Below are 23,012 nucleotides of genomic sequence, written 5' to 3' on the forward strand. Positions count from 1 at the left end.
TCAACAGCCTCTTGTTTGTCGTAGCTGAATGTCCAAATTTCGCAGCTGTTTCAGAAACCCTCGATTGGGTGAAATCCATCGATGTTCCTTCACTGCTTTGATGGCTTTGACTAACGGGAGGTGATGATTTATCATGAGGTATGCCAACACCAAAGAAGCTGACCTGCTTATTCCAACCGCACAGTGCACCAAAATTTTAGCTGGTAAGAGAAAATGAAAGCAAGTTATGGCCATGGAAGATCAGCAATATGTGAGATTAAGTTTAAATTAAAGGGGAGAAAAAATCCCCGAGGCTCTGAACAGAGTAGTTAGGTTAACAAGTTTGATTTTTAACCCTGGTATATACATCATATGAACTGCTAATAATCTGGAGTCCTGCTCACAAAAGTAATACTTATTCATACTTGATATCTCTTTTTGATAAGATTACAAGTTTGGTTGATAAAGGTAATAGTGTTGATGTAATATACTTAGATTTCTGCAAGGTGTTTGACTTGGTATCACATGGCATTTTGATTTAAAAAAACCCAAGAATGATATAAAATTAACCTGGCACCCATTAAATGGATTAAAACTGGCTTCTGCTAGCTCTCAAAATGTAATTGTAAGTGGGGAATTGTCACTGTGTGGGTGTGTTTTCAGTGGGGTCCCACAGGCATCTGTTGTTTGCCATATTGCTATTTAACATTTTTTATCCATGACCTGGAAGAAAACATAAAATCATCACTGATAAAGTTTGCAGATTACACAAAAATTGGAATAGTAAATAATGAAGAGGACAGGTCACTGATTTAGAGCGATCTTGATCGCTTGGTAAATTGGGACTTAAGCAAACAGCATGCATTTTATTATGGCTAAATGTAAATATATACATCTAGGAACAAAGAATGTAGGCTATGCTTAATTGAAATCAATGGTGGCTACCCCTATAAATAAGGGTAGTAGGATTGGGCCTGGATGGGTGGAGAAAACACAAATTAAACTATAAGATAAATAAGAGGTTTATTGCCACCAGCTGAGGATCTTCCCTTTGTGGGCCGTTGTTAATTGTTATTCTGTTGCGGTAGTGCCTAGGGACCCAGCCCATTTATTCTAGGCACTGTACAAAGAGGTTATTCACTAGATTTTGTACAATGCATTGAAAGTTTCTGTAGTGTGGAGTGTTATCCTTCATGGCCCAATCCTGCAGCCCTTAGTCATGCTGGAGACTGTCTTAGCAACGAATGAGAGTTCTCACAGGAGTAAGGGCTATCGGATAAGGCTGTCTGTCTTTTTACACATTTGTGTTGATTTAAAAATGCATTTTTACAATATATAACAGCACACTGAGACAACAGACCAGCTAAGGCTGAATGCAAGCATGACTAGTAAAAATAAATAAGCAAAACACAGGGGCGGCACACAATGCACAATCAACCTGTGGAACTTATTGTCAGGGGATGTTGTGAAGGCCAAAACTATAACCAGATTAAAAAAAGAACTAGATAAGTTCATAGAGGATAAATCCATCAATGGTTATTAGCCAAGATAGTCAGGGATGCAACCCCATGGTCTGGGTGTCCCTAGCCTCTGACTGCCACAAGCTGGGAGTGGACAACAGGGAATAGCTCGCTCTATGATTGCCTGTTCTGTTCATTCCCTCTGAAGAACCTGGCATTTGCCACTGTCTGAAGCCAGGATACTGGGATAGATGGACCATTAGTCTGACCCACTATGGCTGTTCTTATCCCTCTTGGACCATGTCTATGAGCTTTTCATACAGAAAATGAATACATCAGGCCAAAACACCAGTCAGGGATGGTCCAGACAATATTTAGTCCTGCCATGAGTGCAGGGGACTGAACTAGATGACCTCTCAAGGTCCTTCCTGTCCTAGGATTCTATGAAATCACATTACAGAATAATAGATTTAAAACAGGGCTACCTTTTTAAATGTCGTTTAGCTATGCATCCTTATACTTTCCCCCTCTTTTCCTCTTTCTTGTCCTACCCTCATATGTTCTTTCTATATCCTGTAGCATTGCTTCTTTGCTCTCATCAGGATTCATGGTGTCAGTAATTCATATACATTTTAAATATTCATTTTTCCTCTTCTAGATTCATCTTTTCTTCCCAGCTATTTTCACCTTGATTTTTTCTCTCCTTTCTTTTCTATCCCAATCTCTCCTTGCTCTTCCTATTGTAAGTTTGGTCTTTTTTTCTCCCCTCCACTTCTCTGCATCCTCCCTTGATTCTTTTGAGATACTGGGGCTGGGAAGGAAGAGGTGCTAAGCACAGGTTGCACTCACGCTCCAAAGAGTGGGTAGTGAGTGCTCCAGAGAGTGAGCAGGTGACCATGAGTTAGTGGATATCACCCTCCACATGTGGTTGAGTTGACCAAACTTGTGGGACCAACCGGGCAGAATAGCATGTAATCTAAAAGCAAACTGAATGGCAATGATTTCATACCTCCTGGTGTGTTCAAGGCTTTATGTATAAACTCTGCTGCAGAGAAAAAGTATTGGCTTATGTCGAAGTCTGGAAGGTCATAGGCTGGTACGCCATAGTAATCAATGGTAGTGCCATAAAAGTCTTGGCCTCCTTGGCATAACATTGTGCCATGGGCAGCATTTAAAACATGGGTAATGCCCATCTTCCATAAACCAAATCTGTTGTGAGCTGTAACTCTAAGGAAAAGACAAACATAAACAAGTAAATTTGCAGAGATATTTACAAAGCCGGAAATCTTTTGTGGTTGCATTTTCTAGGGCAGAAATTAAGGCATTGTTACTCCTGACTACACAACAAACTACTACCCAATCATAATTTTATCCAGAATACATTTCAAGGACTGCACTGTTCAAACCTTCATCAAATAACACAACCAAGAACTGCCTCAGTGCAATATTCATAAGCCATGCTCACAATAAACAGGAGCACCAGAATTGTAGCAGTCTGAAAGAGGTAAAAAGTACTGTAGTGTTCTTAAATTCTACCAAACCAGTCCATAAAGTTATACTTACAGGTCTCCTAAGAAGAGGTTAGGCCATACTTCATCAGTGTGGTTACAAGAAGATTGCCCAGTATTCAAAAGCTGCTCTATGTCTTTAATTGTAGGGACTTCAGCTGTACATGTCTCAGAACCTATAGGGTCCTTTGCGAGCAACACATCCCCTTCAGCCATTGTCATTAAGACAGAAACTTTGCTCTCGGAAATCTGAGAAATTGAACCAATGCTGCCTTGTTTACTTGAATTTTGCCAACATTCCCAGCTGTCATTTTTCATTCGTGGAGACTAGTGGCAACAGGTGCTGATCAGCAGCATGGTAATATCCCGTTTAACATACTGTAAAAGAAACGCAGTAGCCCTATCGTCTGAGACAGCCATTAAATGATCAACAGCACAAAAAAGCAAAGGCTAATCAGTGCAATTATCATTTAAAGTAGGGAACATATTTTAAGCCACAGTGAGCTAAAGAAGAGTATATTTGTCTTTGGTGATTTGTCTGATCTCCCCATCTGGAGCACCACTTCCCTCCCGGCTGTCTTGTTCTCCTCTCTCACAACAGAATGAGGCCCCTGTCAGGTGCCAGAAACCCCTTCCTCCCAGTGGGCTGCTGGTCTCATTCTCCCCACCATCCCTAGCTTCTTGTTCAGCCCCTCTCTGGACACAGTGACATTTTTTTCCATACCAGAGTTCAACTTCTGATACAACCCACCTTCCCCTGCTGGGTTGTCAGCCTAAAAGACTTCCTTGTCAGGCATTGACAGCAGGGGTAAATGGGTTGTATTGGGGTGGCAGATCAGAGGTCGAGGTCAGGTGAGTCTGGAAGATCACTGTTAGCATGATTCTTAACCTGCTATGCTCTCAGCAGCCACAAACCCTCTCCCCCACAACCCCCCCAATCCTAGTAAGTTTACCAGGACCCAGGCACTCGAACACCCAAGAATTAGCCACTTAAATATTAACATTAAAAAGACCAACCTTGAACAGTGCTCATCTTGTTTAATTTTTTCAACTAAAATTATTTAGTTGAAAAATGCATCCCAGATACAACCAAAATTGTCCTGCCCCTTCCACAGAGGTAGCGATGTCATGGTCTTGAGCCGGGGACTTCAAACTTGTGGGCACACGCTAGCTCCCTGCCTGCAATATTCCCATCTCCCAAGACAGACCTGCCATTATGCACTATGAAATCGCAAACATAGCAGCTGCCATTAAAGACATGTAGTCCTATATTAAGTGGTTAAAAAGCCTGGTGAAGAACAAACCTTCCAGACAGTCACACTAATAATTTTCCCCAAGATACACAGAGGCTATTACAAGCGTAACTGCTAAAAAGCCATACCCACAGCTCAAGAGGTTCCAATGACATGGTAAGCATAAGGATGACTGTTGTGTGGATTATGACGTCACTAGATAGTACCCATGCTCTCGTGCTTTGGAGTGGCTCACTGAATGAACTACTGACTTTCCATCTTTGGGGAAAAAATCTGAGTCTAAATGTGTCATGTTTCATATTCTTTTAGTTATAAGTATAGTTTATCAGTAAATCCTATCTGCCATAGGATTATATGACCAGCATTTTTGTTGAAGAGAGGACCAGGGATAAACTGGGATACAAAGTTGCATAGGTGAAATTTACCATTCCTAGGTTATATTCTCATCAGGATGTATGGTGATAACTCCCATTGAACTAGAATTTAATCTTACAATCTCCTCTGAATCAGGGGCAGTGACTGCACATAAACATGTGCAGACCTTTGCATGTGGCCTTGCAAAAGTCAATGTGTCTCTCGAACAGAATTTTGTCTAAACGTAATGGCACAAAGCCTGAACTCCTTATTCAGCTACAGAACTTTCATTGATTTCCATGACAACTTTGCTTGAGTAAGAACCGAAGGCCACACTGCTCCTTCCAGTGGAAAAACCTGTGGGTGGAAAACTGTGAACCTAAGCTAAATGATGGTGAGGTTTGATCTCCAAGCCCCACAGACCCATGGGATCCACTCTAGGGCAGGGCCGTCTGCACAGAAACTTTGCAGCTCCACACTATCTCCTCTCCCCCTACCATTGTCTGTAAACATGGCTTTGGTGGAGCTTCCCCTGCCAACAGCTTTCCTTGGAACTCTCTTAAAGGGGTAGGAGCATTTACAGTCTAAAGGAGTTCCTTCAAATAGTGCTCCTAGGAGGCATAATCCAGCTAGTGCTGCCAATTCTCAAGAAGTAAGAACATGTTGAAATAATGCTACAAAGCATTAAACTGAGTTTGTTTTAAAAATTTGTTCGGGACTATTTTCAGACTTTAAGCTCTTGGAGCAGGTATCATGGGCTTGATTCTAAGCTGCCTTTCCCCCCGTATACTCCTTTTAAATCTTGGGGGAGTAGGTGTAAAACACTACCATTCTGAAATGGTGCCCCAATAAAGAGAGAGAGTAGTTTCCCATGTTTTCGGAACATTTTGGGATCCTAGATCAGTTCTGAATAAGCGACGTTGCTCAGGAATTTGGGACAGTCCCTTAAAATTTGAGATGGATGGCAACTCTAAACTTCTTCCAATGTGATGAAACAAATAGAGCTAGAACAGTGGAAACTTACACTAATAGTAGAGTAGGCAAAAGTTTAAGGGCAGCCTTTTTTTAAAATCTGAAAACAGCTTCATTTTCAGTTGGAACAGAGGCACGACTCATTTGGGAACAGCTAATAAATCACATCCATTTAATTCAATGAATTGTTCTCTTGTGATTACAGTGTAGGTGATACTATGGGCAGTAATCTAAACCAAATATTGTGATAAAACAGGGGGTGACACTGAAACTCCTGAATCCTCAGAATAGCCACTTATCACCAAATATTCAACTTGGTTTTCCCCCCCTATTTACACTATTTTCCAAAGATTTCAGTCCAGTACATCTGCTGTGAAAAATGACCTACCATTTTTTGCCATGACAAACAGCCACCATATTCTCATTACTAATCCCATTAGCTCTTACCCATCCAGCCCCTTTTCTTCCAGCCCGTAGCTTCTGTTTATGGGAGTCAGAAAGAGGCAGTAGCTGGATGGTAGCAATAGCAGTGTTCTGCTTTTCCGTTAACTACGGAGATTTAAAAAACTAAAACTGGTCAGTACTTTGATGAAAGATCAACAAAATAAAATGGAATGTATGGAGCAAATGTATTCTTGTGCACCAGATTGTTGCTTACAGTTTTCATGTAGGACTACAACACTACGACCCCCCTCCCCGCCAAAAAAAAAGGGGGGGGGCAAGCAGATTCATCTTCAGTTAGTTAGTCCTGCTAGTTTTGGATGCATAGTTACCAGGTTTAGTTTCTTTGCTGGAACAGAATCTTCACAAGCCAGGAGAATCCTTAATTTGTTCTTTATTCACCTGGGGCCTGTATTGTTGTCTATGTTCTTATTCTGTTTTTTTGTTTGTTTGTTTTGTTTTTTGAGACATACTCATTTCAAATGATTGTACTGACTTTTAATAGTATTACTTATTCTATGAAAGTATTAAAAATACCCTTTAAATTTACATGTCCCATTTGGTATCACTGCATGTATATTGTTACCCTATTGTAAAATATAAGCAGGGAGAGTTAAGATTCCTATGGGAATCTTAACTCTGAATTTCCTAATTTAAAACCCTGAACCTTAACATTGGCCTAATATAACACTGCATATCAGCGATTTTGTTTTTAATGTAAAGCTCTACCCCATAATTAAAACTAGTAATTGTTTTAAACAGCTGTAGTATAGCATTTGGTTTAAATTCTTAGGCTGACACACCTACATTGCCACAACATGTCAAACTCAGTTATATCCATCAAGTCACTTCATGTGGCATGAAGTGACATAACATGAAGTGACTGAATGAGGTTTATTGGAAACTCCTGTTAAATAAAGCACGGAATGTTTAGCTCAAGCTTTTAAAAATACACCAGATTTAAGCAGGAAGAGGCAGTCTCTAATTTTGAAATTTAATGACTAAATTACAGTTACATTTAGGAAAAAAAGTATTGAATTGTGATATTTATCACTTTTCTACACAGTAATTTGGCAGTTCATGAAAATAGCTGTTAAACAATGAAACAAGGGAGAATAACACCACCATTACCAGTGAAAATTCACAATAAAACCCAATGGCCTAGGTTCTCCCCAGTGGTTTGTGCCAGGCCAGCAGTGCAGAACAGCCCTAAAGCCAGCATAACCAGCTGCAGGGCCAGCATAGATGTTTCTCTGTTACCCCTAACCCCTATGGCTGGTATAAGGTGCATGGCCACAGTTCTGCCCCCTGAAAATCCAGAGCTGCTGTAACAGCACCTTGGGGCCTGTAATCAGGTGCTGGTCCTGGGCCACATGCACACATCGCTGCATCTGTTCCAAGATTTGACTCTTTAAATTAAGGGGTCTAAGTTCAGGGAACACACGACAGGGGTCATGTGACTCCAGGTTGCAAGAGATGCCAGCTATAACTAGAGACAGTTTACCCATAGTAGAGAAAGACCCAGGGACAGGAAAAGACCTGGGAGGGTCTTTGGATACTCTCCATAGTATGTATTCTCTTCCCTTCATCGCTGATAGAAAGTGGAAAAGGATCTATGCCTTAGTGTTTTGTATTTTTTTGAGCCTTTTAATCTTCTGTTTGATTAATAGGCTTGCCCTAAGGACAGGAGCATGTGGGGTTTTTTTGACTGCCCCAGATGCTGAATATGCCTACTGGGATACAGGGTCACTGGCAGCCAACAGAATTTGGAATCACCTACAGCCTGCTCTAACTTATTATGCTAGGAACTGGACCAGAACAGTGCACAGCTGAATCAGAATCTAGGAGGCACATGCGTGGCTTAGCTGTTTTGTTGTTTGTTTGCTTCTTGTTGAGGTTGTTCTTGTTCTCTAAATTTCATCACAGAACCTTCAGCCCCATCCTCACAGGTATGTTCTTAAATTATATGGAAGTTTGGGAGGTGGGCCCTCTTGCTGCATTTAGGGGCTATCTCACTTCTGTCTTTTGGCCCCCTTACTTCTCACTACTGTTTACATTAAAGCAAGCCACTTGATATTCAGGAGCCCCCTATGTTTTTCCAGCCATTTAAGCACTGTTGCCGGTACAATGTTATGAGCACACAACTAATACGGTAACAAAGTGAGTCCTGCAAAAAATAGTTTCCCTTCATTGATTACACTATACCCTTTGGGTCCTGTGGAAACCTCAAACATTCAAATGAGTGAAAATGGCAAAGTCTTTCACAGGACCATCCTTACAGGCTTTTGCCAACAAGCTGTTAAAAAAATAGACATGAAAACATATAGTGTTAGACAATACTACATAGTACCGGGAACGTATGTATGAACAATCCCTTGCTATCATACAAAAGTGCGGGGAGAGAACAGTGAATAGAATTAAGTCCTAAGTACCCCTGGAAACCACAAGAAATATCAACTTCAACTGGAAAATAGTCAGGAAGTACTTAAAATCTGTAGGGAACTGGAAGGCTCAAGGGATTGGCTGTGGGAGATGGAATTTTTTGGTACCTATGTCACGAACTGAAAGGTGGTCGAGATGACTGAAATTAGTAGCTGAAGGCTGTTCAGTGGCCTTATGTGAATTAGTAGTTTCAGTACAGTTTCCAAAAAAATCACTGTTACAACTGGAACCAATGGGCCTCTTCAATGGGTTGGCAGTGTTACCAGAGAGGCCAAGGATCTATGCTTGCCAGTGTCCACGCACACTAGGAGAGTGATGAATGGGGTTTGAAGTCAGAGGCCTTGGAATGGGATATGGAGCCTTTCAGTTCTAGGTTGCTGGTTTGCATACAGGCCAGTTTTGGACTGTGAGTTTGGTGGTCTTCCTCCAGTGTCCATGTCATAAAAATGACCATCACATTTAGAACTAATAGGCACTCTTGTTAGCATTCTCGGGGGAAGTCACCGGTCTGAACAGACTTGGAGGCTGAAGTAACCTCTCAGCTCTAGAGCTGGTTGCTCCAGAAAAGGTTTTGAGGCACGCTTAGCTTAAGAGTTTTCTACAAGACAATATCTGGCTTTGCTGGCTTGCCTGTAGGCCACCACCTGCTCAACTGTTTGGGGGAGACTGTGGCAAATTAAAGTCCCAGGGTTTACCACACAGGGGGAAACATTATTATTACAATCAATTGGCTGAGAGGGGGAAAAAAGGTAAAAATTGTACTTTGGTCATACAGTGCAACAACTTTTTCTTTTAAGGCCACAAGACCCAGTGGGCCAAATGCAGACTTGGTCTAATTCAGACCTGGTTTAAGTGGGTTCAACAGCTATGGAAGTCTCTATGCCCAATAAATTGGGGTCTTACTGTGACGTTCCCCTGGTATTATTTGGACTCGTGATCTGATAGGTAACTCCATCCTCGACTCTGGGAGCCAGCCTTAGCCTGCTCTGCTGTGAGAACCCCCACTCCTGGACTGTTCATGCACAGCCTCTAGCATGTAAGCTGCTCCCAGATACATGGGTGAGCACTTTTGGCCAGCTGCTGCTTGGATTGACACTAGCCAATATCTCAGGTCCCAGACACAACCTTAGGAACCGCTGTCTTGCAGTTTCCAGTTATGCCCGCTGGATGCTGCAAGCTTATATGGGTTTGTCAATTTAACAAAGAAATTGATATGTACCAGGCTTGCTATCCCAATGGGAGTCTCTGACATGCTTCAAACCAAACACACTACTTCAGGTAGAATAAGCAAACACATTTATTAACTACAAAAGATAGATTTTTAAGTGATTATAGGTCAAAGCACACGAAGTCAGATTTGGTCAAATGAAATAAAAGCAAGATGCATTCTAAGCTGATCTTAACAGTTTCAGTGCCCTTACAAACTTAGATGCTTCTCACCACAGGCTGGCTGGTTGCTCTTCAGCCAGGCTCTCCCCTTTGATCAGCGCTTCAGTCGCTTGGTGGTGTTGTCTGTAGATGGTGGTGAAAGAGAGAGAGAGCATGGCAAATGTCTTTCCCTTTTATCATGTCCTTTCTTCCCTCTTGGCTTTGCCCCCCCTCCCTTCAGAGTCAGGTGAGCATTACCTCATCGTAGTCCCAAACTAACCCAACGTGACAAACTTTGCATTGGATACCACACAATCATATTATAAGGATGAAAATGGGGGTGTAGGGTGTTCCCCTGAGGTACAGAGCATCACACTTACCCAGTGTTGTAAGTTATGCATGGAACAATAAATGGGTCAGAATACCAAACTCCCTTTGATTTCACTGAGATTTGTGCACATGTAAGGATTGAAGAATCAGGTTCACTGTTATAAATGAGAGGTCTCCGAAAACAAAGGCTGCAAGGATACAGGCTAATTTGTCTGCTGGTGGCATTCCATTAACTTCAATGGATTTACATTAGAACCAAAGTTTATTACTACTGAAACTAGAATGTATAAGCGTGGTGATGGCTATATAACCAATAAAGTTAAGCTGTGCAAGTTCCTCAGAGCACATTATGATGTTACAAAGGCACTGTATGTTAACAAAAAGACTGATGGGCAAAAGTAATTTCTTTCTTGAACACCACCTGCTTCAAAAAATTCGTCCCGTTATGTAATTCTGCCTTGGTGTCCCCTTTCTCAGATTATGTATAACTTTGGAGGCTCCTAAAGTTCTGGTACTTCATTAGGGTCTCACAGGTTACCTGAGCTGTACACCCCTGCTCTTCGAACCATTTAAAATAAACATCCGACTGAGAGCTCTTGGCTACCTGCCAAGAATGTACCACGAAAAGTAATGAAACTAAAATGGCACACTTCAAAGATAAAGAAATATTTTGTAATAGTTCCATGATATGAAAATGGACATTAGTGTTAGATGAGACAGCAGGTCTTTTCAGCAAATTTATCCAGAAAGCATGTCCTTGGGGGAGGGGTGTTGCATTTACTGACCAATTTATTGATATTTCTTTTTGTTTTCAATGGGAAAAGAATTCTGCCTTTCTATGCATGTATGACAGAGTTTAATAGGATTATTCAGGTGCAGGTTTGTGGGACTGAGGAAAATTCTACTCAGTGCTCGTCAGAAATCTTACGCACTTTCATTCTCAACATGTTTTTTTTTTTAAATTTTAGATGATGTGTATATGAGCCAAAAATATCAAACTGGATGATCAAAACTGATTTGTCAAAAGTAAGCTGGAGTGTCTCTATTTGTTATAATTAAATGCTAAAACCTACTTTAACATATCTTAGTTATAACCGAAAATCTGAGCAGCAAAAGAGGATGAAAACCCTTCATGTTTTCCTGCAGGGCCTTTTCCTTTACTCCCTTATCCCTACTTATATACACTTTCTGTACAGGCCTGCTCTGCTGATGCTCCTCTACTTCATGAAAGGGAGAAACTAACCAATGCTTCTCACCTGGCCCTTCCATTGTATTAGCTCAAGACTTGTAAGATCTCTTTTTCCTCATACAACCTGCAGAAAAGATACTGCTACTGCATCTCTGGGGTTTGCAGGCCCTTTTGCAGATCAAAGGTGTTGCCGGTACCCAGTGCCGAGAGGCTAAACAACAGCTGGAGTTGGTTTGCTACCTGGTGTGCTACACCCAATAATTACAACGGGGTGGAGAAGCAGAAAAGTTTATTTGCAGCTGCAAAAAGGTACATGGAAAATAAAATTTTAAATTTTGCACACAGAGCAGGAAGTTACACAGGCTTTTTTTTATATATATATATATATATATATATAGCATATTTATTTAATAGCAAGCTGCTTTAAGTATTTATATAGCCAGCCAATTTAGTTCCCAGCTAGTGCCCTTGTGCTCTGTATTATTTTTTAAACCATACATAAAAGCTGCTTTATTCAGCATTGTTTTTTTATATTTGCCCTGTTTGGCCTTTCTTAGTTTCAGGCAGTCTGACTCTGCAGCATATTGCTGCAGATCCTCAGCATAACTGCTGTGAGCGCCTCCAGGCGGGAGGGCCAAAGACACTTGGGCCTAGTACACAGAGCTGCTGCGAGCGCCTCCAGGCGGGAGGGGGGGCCAAGGACACTTGGGCCTAGTGCGAGGGGGCTTCATCAACACTCGTGGTCTTTCATCCCCTCAAGTTACCTAGTGGCCGTGCCCCAGTTTCCCCAACAACTCCCTCCTTTGAGAACACTCAACAACCTTGGCTTTGAGTTTTCTCACTTGGGCTTCTTATTTTTTTATAATAGGACTTTGCATAAGCATTTTGTGATAGCCCTGAAGAGAATGACTTATTAACTTTTGCAAAAGGGCCCTAACACATGATAATACCAGTTGTCATAAATATAAAGGGAAGGGTAAACCCCTTTGAAATCCCTCCTGGCCAGGGGAAAGCTCCTCTCACCTGTAAAGGGTTAAGAAGCTAAAGGTAACCTCGCTGGCACCTGACCAAAATGACCAATGAGGAGACAAGATACTTTCAAAAGCTGGGAGGAGGGAGAGAAACAAAGGGTCTGTGTCTGTCTGTAGTCGTCTTGGCCGGGGACAGAACAGGAATGGAGTCTTAGAACTTTTAGTAAGTAATCTAGCTAGGTATGTGTTAGATTATGATTTCTTTAAATGGCTGAGAAAAGAATTGTGCTGAATAGAATAACTATTTCTGTCTGTGTATCTTTTTTGTAACTTAAGGTTTTGCCTAGAGGGGTTCTCTATGTTTTTGAATCTAATTACCCTGTAAGATATCTACCATCCTGATTTTACAGGGGGGATTTCTTTATTTCTATTTACTTCTATTTTTTTTATTAAAAGTCTTCTTGTAAAACACTGAATGCTTTTTCATTGTTTTCAGATCCAAGGGTTTGGGTCTGTGGTCACCTATGCAAATTGGTGAGGCTTTTTATCCAACATTTCCCAGGAAAGGGGGGTGCAAGTGTTGGGAGGATTGTTCATTGTTCTTAAGATCCAAGGGTCTGGGTCTGTAGTCACCTAGGCAAATTGGTGAGGCTTTTTACCAAACCTTGTCCAGGAAGTGGGGTGCAAGGTTTTGGGAAGTATTTTGGGGGGAAGGACGCGTCCAAACAGCTCTTCCCCAGTAACCAGTATTAGTTTGGTGGTGGTAGCGGCCAGTCCAAGGATAATGGGTGTAATATTTTGTACCTTGGGGAAGTTTTGACCTAAGCTGGTAAAGATAAGCTTAGGAGGGTTTTTTCATGCAGGTCCCCACATCTGTACCCTAGAGTTCAGAGTGGGGGAGGAACCGTGACACCAGTAATACAAGCAATACAGGAAAGAAAAGTTTCAAAAGCAGGCTAAATAAACCACTAAGACAAAACGACAAACCCCAGCCTGAAAACGAGGTTTGCAACCAATCGCTCTCTGGGGCAGTATAGGCAACCTGTGCTCCGGCTCGGGCCTGGGCCTTAGCCTGTACCACCTTTTTATAGGTTTTATAACTGCTATTATTTATATATATATAACATTGGGGCCCGACGAGGGCACAAACCCCTTCTTGGGATGCCAAGAGATAGTCCAAAGCCAGCCTGTTTTGGAGGGAAAACGTCCTGAGCTGCTGTACCTTTTTATTTAATGTTTTTATTGCTGATTTTAAATTACTAACCGAGTTTTTTAATTTTAAGGCAATTTTTTAAGTACCATTTGCAGCCTTACAGTATAGTGGCCTATGCATGCCATGGCTGGCCCGGTAAACAGTGGCACTATTTCCAGTACAGAGCATCCTACAAGCGTTTTGGTTGTGAGGGAATTTTTTATATTGCTTTTTAATGCTGTAGTTAGTTGCCGCAGGGTCTTTTTTTGTGACTTAACAGAGGTGTTTTGGGCATTTCTAATTTTTTTTTTGGGCAGTGTGGTAGTTATTGACAGATAAGGAACTCCATGAGCTATATAACAGCTACCTGTCCAGTTGGCTGGAAGCACCTTGTAAGCCTTTTGGCTACATATAAAATAGTGACCCTGTAGGGCCCAGTAAGGACTTTTTTTAAGGGGATTCCTGGGATATTTAAGGCTGCTTTGGCTGCTTTTCCAAACAGTTCATATGCCCCTAAGGGGGCATCCTATTCTCCTGATTGGATACAAGTGGGGGCGTTTCTAATTTTGCCGTTTAAATTACACTTGCCATAGGGACCATTACAAACCCACCATTGGCTTGCTACATTGGAGATATTAACTGGACGGCAAGTTATATTTCCAAACCCTTCTTTTGTGGTAAGAGTATTTGTAAGAGTTTTTTTAAAAGGGGAAGAACCATTACACCCACATTGTTGGCCTTTCCTGTTGGTTTTTATTTAATACCCATTAGCCCACTGTGTAATAACACAGGAGCTTTTTTTTACAGGACGTGCATAGTGATCAGATTGGTTTCGGGTAAAACATAACACTTTCTTAGCGAGTATTGCAACTGAATACTCCTGGTTTTGGTAGGTGGCTTGCTGTAAAGAGGTCTTATTTTAGAACGGCGAGTCCGTTCTTTTTTGCTTTTTGGTGGCGGCTAATTCTGCTAGGATCAAGGGCAGCATGTCAAGGGGCATTCCCGTTTTGGGGGACAGTGGAGTTGGAGCACATACCCAGCAGTCAGTCTGGTTTGTTAAATTAGCAACATGGTGCGCAAGCGAAACAAAGGAGTTATGCTCCCGATATGCACAGTTTGGAAATACCAATACAGAGAATAACAATGTTACTTAATTATTTATTATTAGAGTTTTTTTAACTCAGGGTCTCCAGTACCTGGGTGGGCCCATTTTAGCGTTAAGGTGCCCATTATTTGTGTTGTTTAAACAGTAGCTTTAGCCCGAGATTGTCACTAGATGAGGAGTCAGCAGGTTGGACAGTCCACTGTTCTGCTGACGAGGGGGCGGGTACTGCCTTCAGACGAGAGTGATGGATCCAGTTCTTGTGTCCCTCGATTTTTGCCGCTGTATGGGAGATCAGCAGGACGGTATAGGGTCCTTTCCACTTTTTTTGGAGAGGCTTGTCTTTCCAGGTATGAACAAGCACGGAGTCACCGGGCTGTAAGGAGTGGATGGGAGAGTCCAAGGGGAGAGGCTGGGAATCCTTGGTATACCTGTGAAGAGACAAAAGAACAGCAGATAGGGAACACATATACTGTGACAAAAAAACATTACCTAGCTTCTATTCCCCTGACAGAACCGGGGTGCCATTCATAGGCCATGCCCTTCCAAACATGATTTCAAAGGGACTAAGCCCTGATCTACCCTTAGGGAGAAAGCAGATACGGAGCAGGACGAGGGGCAAAGCATCAGGCCATCACAGTGAGGCTTCTTGGCACACTTTTGAGAGATGCCGTTTAAGAGTTTGATTGGTACGCTTCACTACCTCACTGGCTTGCGGTCTTCAGGGTGTATGGAGTTTCCAGGGGATTTGTAAGGCATGTGAAATGCTTTGAATGATTTTTGACGTTTGTCAGATTCCATTCACGGGGGAGTCCAAAGCGAGGAATGATCTCCTTAACAAACTTGAGGGCCACTGTTCTGGCAGTGCAATTACGGCATGGGAAGGCTTCTGGCCATCCGCTGAACCGATCCACTATGACAAGGAGATATTTGAACCTTTGGGTCTGGGGAAACTCAGTAAAGTTTATTTGCCACACTTGTCTGGGGCCCGGAGTGGGTTCTAGGGCAGCTGGTGGCACAGGATGTCCCGGTCGGGGGTTATTCTTTTGGCAGACTAAGCAGTCCGCTTGTACCTGGGCAGCCAGGGGTCGGAGTCCGGAAGTGATAAAGTATTTTTCCATTAGCTGGATAAGTGCTTCCCTGCCAGCATGAGTGGTTTGATGTAGTTTCTGCAGCACTGGCCGGATTAGGCCCTTTGGTAGGAGGACCTTCCCTTCTGGGGAATGGAGCTATCCCTCCTTTTCCCGGAGACCGAGTTTGTCAGTTAGCTGTCTCTTCTTCCCAGAGTACTGAGGGGTTGGAAGCTCCCCTACTGATGGGATAAGGGCATGCATATGGGCGTTCTCAGTCTGAGGGGATGGCAGGGTGGCAGCATGCTTAGCCTCTCTATTTGCCTGGGCGTTACCTTTGGCCACATTTTGATTCTCCCTCTGATGGGCTTTACAGTGTACCACCGCCACTTCTGAGGGAAGTTGTACGGCTTCGAGGCCCGTACTTGACTGGGGAGCCTTGGGCTGTCAGCATTCCCCTTTGCTTTTATAGGCCAGCATGAGCATGCAGCACACCAAAAGCATACTTTGAATTAGTAAAAATGTTGACCCGCTTTTCTTTTGACAGTTCAAGCGCACGGGTCAGGGCTATTAGTTCGGCAAGCTGGGCAGAGGTCCCAGCAGGCAAACCTTCAGCTTCCACAGTGTCATGGAGGGTCACAACAGCATAACCCGCCCTTCTTTGCCCACTTATTACAGTACTGCTACCATCAGCGTACCACTTATAACCTGCATTTGGGAGGGATACACTCTTTAAATCCGGACAGCTGGAGTACTGGGCATCTATGATTTTTTAAACAGTCATGTTTTTGTTTTTTTGTTTTTGGCAAAAGAGTGGCTGGGTTAAGGGAGGGGCAAGGCTGTAAGGTGACTTCAGAGTTCTTTAACAGCTTAGCCTGGTACCGAGCAATCCGAGCCTGGGTGAGCCAAAGCCCTCCCTTTGCATTCAATAAGGCTCGGACCATATGGGGAGTATAGATTTGCATAACCCCTCCCAATGTTAGCTTCTCGGCTTTTTTAAGCACTAGGGCAGTAGCTGCGACCACCCGTAAACATACCGGCCAACCCTTTGCAACCTGATTTAATTGCTTAGAAAAATAAGCCACGGGACGTCTCCATGCTCCTAACAGCTGTGTAAGCACTCCTAGGGCCACCCCCCTTCGTTCATGTACATACAATGAAACGGCTTAGAGAGATCTGGCAGGCCCAGAGCCGGGGCTTCCATTAATTTTTTTTTTAGGATTTTAAATGCCCTGTGAGCCTTTGGGGTCCAATAGAAGGGGTCATGATCTGCTTTTTTTACACAGTTGTACAGGGGTTCAGCCCACAGTCCAAACTTTGGGATCCATATTCTGCAAAAGCCTGCCATACCCAGAAATGCCCTGAGCCGCTTACGATTACTTGGGGTAGGAACTTGGCAGATAGCTTCCTTTCTTTTGCTTGAAAGCTGACGCTCCCCTTGCCGTGTGTGAAACCCGACGTACCATACCTCTGGGAGGGCGATTTGAGCCTTACTCCGTGCTACCCGATATTCCCGGAGTCCAATAAAATTCAGGAGCCCCACGGTGGCTTTAAGGCAGGGGGTTTGGCCCACAGTGGCAATTAACAAATCATTTACATACTGCAGAAGGAGGGCCTTCTCATTATTCCACTCCTCTAGGTCCCTGGCCAGAGCCTGGCCAAAGAGGGTGGGGGAGTTTTTAAATCCCTGGGCCAACACTGTCCAGCAAAGTTGCTTTTTAACCCTCTTTTGGTCCTCCCACTTGAAGGAGAAGATCTTCTGTGACGGGGTGGCAACTGGGATGGTAAAGAAAGCATTTTTTAGATCGAGGACTGAAAAATGGGTATACTGTCCCCCAATAGAAGCCAATAAGGTATACGGGTTAAGGACAAGAGGGTGCAGAGTCTTAACCCGTTCATTGACTGCCCTTAGGTCCTGTACCAGCCAGTACGTGCCATCAGGCTTCTGTACGGGTAGAATGAGAGTATTCCAGGCTGACTGACATTCCCAGAGAATACCATATATTAGCAATCGATTTATAGTTTTTTGTAAATCTTTTTTGGCTTTTTTTTTGATTGGATACTGTTTTACTTGCACTGGGTCTTTCCCTGGTATGAACTGAATAGTAATGGAGGTCTGGAGGGTGGCCTTTCCTGGAATTCCTGATGCCCACACGAGGGGGTACACCTGGTCTTCCCACGGGCTCCATTCTGGGGCTTGCATGGCTGAGGGCTCAACTGCAAGGGTCATGATTCATGCATTCTTAGGGGGTAAGGTAAGGGTTATTTTATTTTCAGTAAAATGCAGGGTGGCACCGAGGCGACAAAGCAGATCCCGTCCCAGCAGAGGTGTTGGACACTCAGGGAGGTATACTAGCTTGTGGGATATAGTCCTGTTTTTTAAACCGCATTCCGCTGGGGCATACACTGGGCACTTGGTGTTCCTGCCTGTGACTCCCACCATAGTAAGGGAATCTGCTACTGGCAATTGAAGGGGTTGATTTACAGCAGTTTGTGCTGCTCCAGAGTCCACTAAAAAATTTATTTCTGAGTTTCCCACCCGCATCTTTACTCGGGATTCCGGGGGTAGGGTGGTCCGTCTTTCCTGACACCCCTATTCCTGCTCCACCATCACCATCACAGAGGCACCCCCCTTTTCTTTCCTCTTTGGGCACTTATTTTTCCAGTGTCCCTTTCGTTGACACAAGGCACACTGGTTGCGACCCAGTCGTCTCTCCTGCAGGCCCGGACGTTCGTGTCCACGGCCCCTTTTTCCCTGGCCACTTCTCTTAGTGCTGGCCTGTACCGCTGTTACCATCAGTCTTGCTTGCTTTTTTTGTTTGTTTGTTTTTTTAGACTATAAGCTTGGTTTGCAGTCTTTAAGATTTGTGCCATGGTCATGCCCATTAAATTTTTTTTTTGTAACTTTTTTTTAATATTAGGGGCTGCTCTGCTCGTAAAAATTCCCTTAATAATTGACTCAGTTGCCTGATCATTGGGGTCTGCATTAGTGTTCTGTCGAATTGTGTTCTGAATACGCTGTAGAAAGGCCCCTGGGCTTTCTTTTAAATCCTGCATTACTTCATATGGCTTTGCCCAATTATTATGTCGGACAGCCGAGTGATGGAGTCCATGCAAAAGCAACTCCTTATAGGAGGTAAGGCGGGTCATATCCCCATGATTATTTGGATCCCACCTGGGGTCTGCTCGGGGGCCTTGTGCATTCAGGTCAGGGACATTAATACGATCCCGGTCGTACTGTCTCTGCGCCTCCTCCCTTGCCTTGGACACAACCTGTTGTCTTTCAACCTCAGACAATAGGGTTCGCAGGAGGATGTTACAATTATCCCAGTCCGGCTTGTGACTGCTGAGGCACCCCTCAAAGACTGAAATAAACCGGCTTGGGTTCATGGAGAATTCCCCAGCCTGTGTTTTAAAAGCTGCTAAGTCTATTGGATTGAATGGCACATGGGTGTAAACTTGCATAGTGGTAGCCTTACGTCCGTCTGCCCCTGGGCAAGCCACAACAGTCTCGGTAAGCAAAGGATAGAGTTCCACCGAGGGGGCAATCTTTGTGACCCGAGGCATTCTACCCTTATAAGGTGGGGGTGTGGGGGCCGAAGGGGATACCGGCTCTGCCATTACAGTGGGGGTGGGGGTCTGGGGACTAACATTAGCTGCTACCGAACCAGTCGGAGTCAAATTACAACTCTGCAGAACTACAGCTTTATTCTAGGTTTCAGAGTAACAGCCGTGTTAGTCTGTATTCGCACATTGTAGGGAGAGTGGTCGCTTTGGATGAGCTATTACCAGCAGGAGAGTGAGTTTGTGTGTGTGGTTTTTGGAGGGGGGTGGGAGGGGTGAGAAAACCTGGATTTATGCTGGAAATGGCCCACCTTGATTATCATACACATTTTAAAGAGAGTGGTCACTTTGGATGGGCTATTACCAGCAGGAGAGTGAGTTTATGTGGGGGGGCGGAGGGTGAGAAAACCTGGATTTGTGTTGGAAATGGCCCAACTTGATGATCACTTTAGATAAGCTATTACCAGCAGGAGAGTGGGGTGGGAGGAGGTATTGTTTCATGGTCTCTGTGTATATAATGTCTTCTGTAGTTTCCACAGTATGCATCCGATGAAGTAAGCTGTAGCTCACGAAAGCTCATGCTCAAATAAATTGGTTAGTCTCTAAGATTTATTCTATTTTTTAAAGGCATAAACGCTTGTGCATACAAATAGTTATTTCATTTACTTATTTACTGACCAAACAAAACTAATTGGAGGATTGTGTTGTAATTAATTGACCCTTTTGGTGGCCACCACTCCTGGTCCTCTAGTTGATATTGAGGCCAGTCAACTGTACAGAATTGTTTTAATTGGCTCTTAGTCATTGGATTCGCACCAAATACCTTCCAGTTTGCTAGAATGCATTTTAGGGGCGTACACTGTGCCCTAACCCCCAAGCTTTGTCCCTGTTCCATACCTACAGGGTAACTCTGGGCGTTCCCAGGTTCCAACAGAGCATACAATCCGGATTTCAAAAGGTTCCTACCTTATCCAAGGGACCGGTTCTTCACCGTCGTCCACAACAACTTCTCCACTATATGAGTGCGTTGCACCGTTGTGCCCTCTGGGGTCGATCAAATCGCGTCTCTTCCAAGGCCCCGGTGAACTCACCGGTGTGCACTGGGCATCGGTTCTCGCCGCAATCCTCGACCTCCAGGAGGGGTCCGGGCAAGGCTAAATTGCAGCCTTGTCGAGCACCCAGGGACGCCAAAAGCTGTTGCCGGCACCCAGTGCCGAGAGGCTAAACAACAACTGGAGTTGGTTCGCTACCTGGTTTGCTACACCCAATAATTACAATGGGGTGGAGAAGCAGAAAAGTTTATTTGCAGCTGCAAAAAGGTACAGGGAGAATAAAATCTCAAATCCTGCACACAGAGCTGGAAGTTACACAAGCTTTTATACATACTTTTTTTCAGCATACTTATTTAATAGGAAGCTGCCGTAAGTATCCATATAGCCAGCCAATTCAGTTCCCAGCTAGTGCCCTTGTGCTCTGTATTATTTCTTAAACCATACATAAAGCTGCTTTATTCAGCATTATTTTTTTATATTTGCCCTGTTTGGCCTTGCTTAGTTTCAGGCAGTCTGACTCTGCAGCCTATTTGCTGTGAGTGCCTCCAGGCGGGGGAAGGGGCGCCAAGGACACTTGGGCCTCGTGCGAAGGGGCTTCATCGACACTCATGGTCTTCCATCCCCTCGAGTTACCTAGTGGCCATGCCCCAGTGTCCCCAACAAAGGGGTTGTGAAGAAGTCTGGGTTACTTGACAGCTCCACTTCTACAATAAGTAGTGAACCACAGCCTTCTTGAACTACTGGACTCTAATTTCAAGGCTGTTTTGTTCAGCTGGACCAATAGGGAAAGTTTTTAACGAAAGGGCCGATTGGGGTTACTTTAACTCCCGTCTGGTACCCTAGCTTCAGTGCCATAGCATAAGGCCGCAGTTTCTCATGAAGTCTGATGTCGCTTCAAGTAGTAATAAACGTGTCCCTCCAGCGACCACCTTTCATACCAAACTGCTGGGCAGCTAACCCCCCTCACCCGAGGCAGCCACCTCTGGGGGAGAAGGTGGCAGTGCTCAGGGGTACAGAGGGATGTGACTGGGTGGTTTTTTAGGACAGGAAGTGAAGAAGAATCCTGTAGGCAGGGGCCACTGTGGCGAATCGTGTGGCAGAGCATAGGGATGCAGGTTGGCATTGGGCTAGGCCTTGCTAGTACAGAGCGTGGTGGGGTCCTTAGGGATGGGGCATGACTGTGCCCTGGGTTTGCCTTGCCCCAGGGGGTAAGTGCCAGTGATGGGGGTGCCCTATGGGCTGGCTCATGAAGGGTCCTGGGCCTCAGGCTGCCATGGCTGTCTGAGGGCGACCTCCCCACCAGCCTCTGCGGGTTAATGAGCGATGGGGGGCGGGGCAATGGGCCAGCTCCCCCCTGCGGTCCCGCCCCCTCCGCTTGCGGTGTGCTTCCCGGCACAGCCCCCTCCACGCAGGACCAACGGCCAGCACGGCCCCGCCCCCGGCGCTGCTGATAGGGTGGAAACCGTCGCTGCGCCCTGCCTCTCACAGGAACCTGTAGGAGCCCCAGCACCGCCCCTCTCGCCAGGTCCCGCCCCTTCCGCTCGGGCCGGGGGCGGGGCTGCCTGGTCTTCGCTGGCGGCCCTTCCGCCCGTGTGATGGGGCAACCAGCCGCCCGGGAGCGGACTCCCCTCCAACGCCGGGTAGCGCGCTCGGTCCCGCGGGCAGGTAAAGCCCGGGGCCGCAGGGGGCGCTCCGCTGGGGGCGGGGGGGGAGGAACGGGCTGGGGCGGGGGCTTTGCTCTGGGGCGGGGGGGAGTATCAGACCCCTTTCCCGACTCGGTTACCCCATCCCTGGGGGGGCTGGTCTCTCGCCTCCATCTCCTGCCCGGTGTATGGTAGATGCCCGCTGCTCAGAAGCGCTCTGTGCTGGGGGCGGGGGAGGCGTCTCTGTGTTTACTAATGTCCTGTACAAGCCACGTTCCCCCCCAGCCGCTCAGCGCTTGGCCCCTTAGTCTCCGTGTGAGCCCCGCCTCTGGGAGCGATGTGGTCACTGCTCGCTGGCCGGGTGCTGCTCTGGCCGAGATTGTCGCGTATCAGTTTAACATCTGGTACTTCCCCGCTCTGCAGCGGAGCGATGATATAGGCTTGGTGATGTAATATTATAGTTCTCATTGCTCAATACGATGACCCTGGGAACAAGACGCTTGGAAAATAATTACAAAATTTAAAAAAAACCCAAAAACTTATTTCTCTGTTTACCATGTATGGCTATATATTGTATATTTATTAAAAATGGCACAATACTTTTATATAAAACCTGTGTTTTGGAATGTGCCTATTTTAGGATACGCTCTAAAATTGTGTTGAGGTTTGTCAGTCTGTTGCACTTTTTGTTGCTGCCTTTGCATGCCGATCAGCCTGGATAATTGCTCTCTTGTGAATAAGGTCCAGGAGATGCTATAGACACACAAGATTTGGTTTCAAGGTCAGAACTTCATTGCATACTAATTGCAGCCAGTTTGTTCATTGGTGTAACATTGAAAAAAAAGTTTTTTATTTTTTTTTATTTTCTCTCTAGGAAATTGCACATTAGTTGTACAAGTTATTTGCAACTTATGTTGCTTTGTGTACAAGGGGAAGGTTGCCATGGCAGTCTTAGCTTTACATGTTGCTAGGTTTTGGTGACTTGTCATGTTCATTTTATTTTAAATTATTTTGTGCAAGTTTTTTTATATTAACCAAGGTAAGGAGGAAAAATCTTTCTTGTGGTATGTATCAAAATTTTCCAGCAGTGGCAAAATCTTTAATAAACTGGTCTACATTCTA

At 44.5% G+C, this 23,012-nt stretch overlaps 2 protein-coding genes across 3 annotated transcripts in view; one reads left to right on the plus strand and one right to left on the minus strand.

Moving 5' to 3' along the window:
- On the minus strand, positions 1 to 3,367 carry LOC311524101 (dual specificity protein phosphatase 13A-like; the record flags this gene model as incomplete). Its single annotated transcript, XM_084634893.1, is given in 4 exon segments — positions 1 to 200; positions 2,449 to 2,666; positions 3,003 to 3,274; positions 3,278 to 3,367. Coding segments are annotated over 4 exon segments (780 nt in total).
- Positions 3,368 to 21,784: 18,417 nt separating this feature from the next.
- SAMD8 (sterile alpha motif domain containing 8) overlaps positions 21,785 to 23,012 on the plus strand; it is a 32,980-nt gene continuing 31,752 nt past the window's right edge. Inside the window, exon 1 of one of the 2 annotated variants that reach the window (XM_084633103.1) lies at positions 21,785 to 21,912. Coding sequence is in view for 1 of the 2 variants with exons in the window: in XM_084633102.1 (XP_084489228.1) it covers positions 21,843 to 21,912 (70 nt within the window). In the remaining variant the exon portion in view is untranslated. The remainder of the gene's footprint in view (positions 21,913 to 23,012) is intronic. The other variant, XM_084633102.1, reaches the window with a different exon arrangement.

Source organism: Lepidochelys olivacea (genome assembly GCF_965140295.1).
Source record: "Lepidochelys olivacea isolate rLepOli2 genome assembly, chromosome: 7".
In the NCBI taxonomy this organism is placed as follows: domain Eukaryota; kingdom Metazoa; phylum Chordata; order Testudines; family Cheloniidae; genus Lepidochelys; species Lepidochelys olivacea.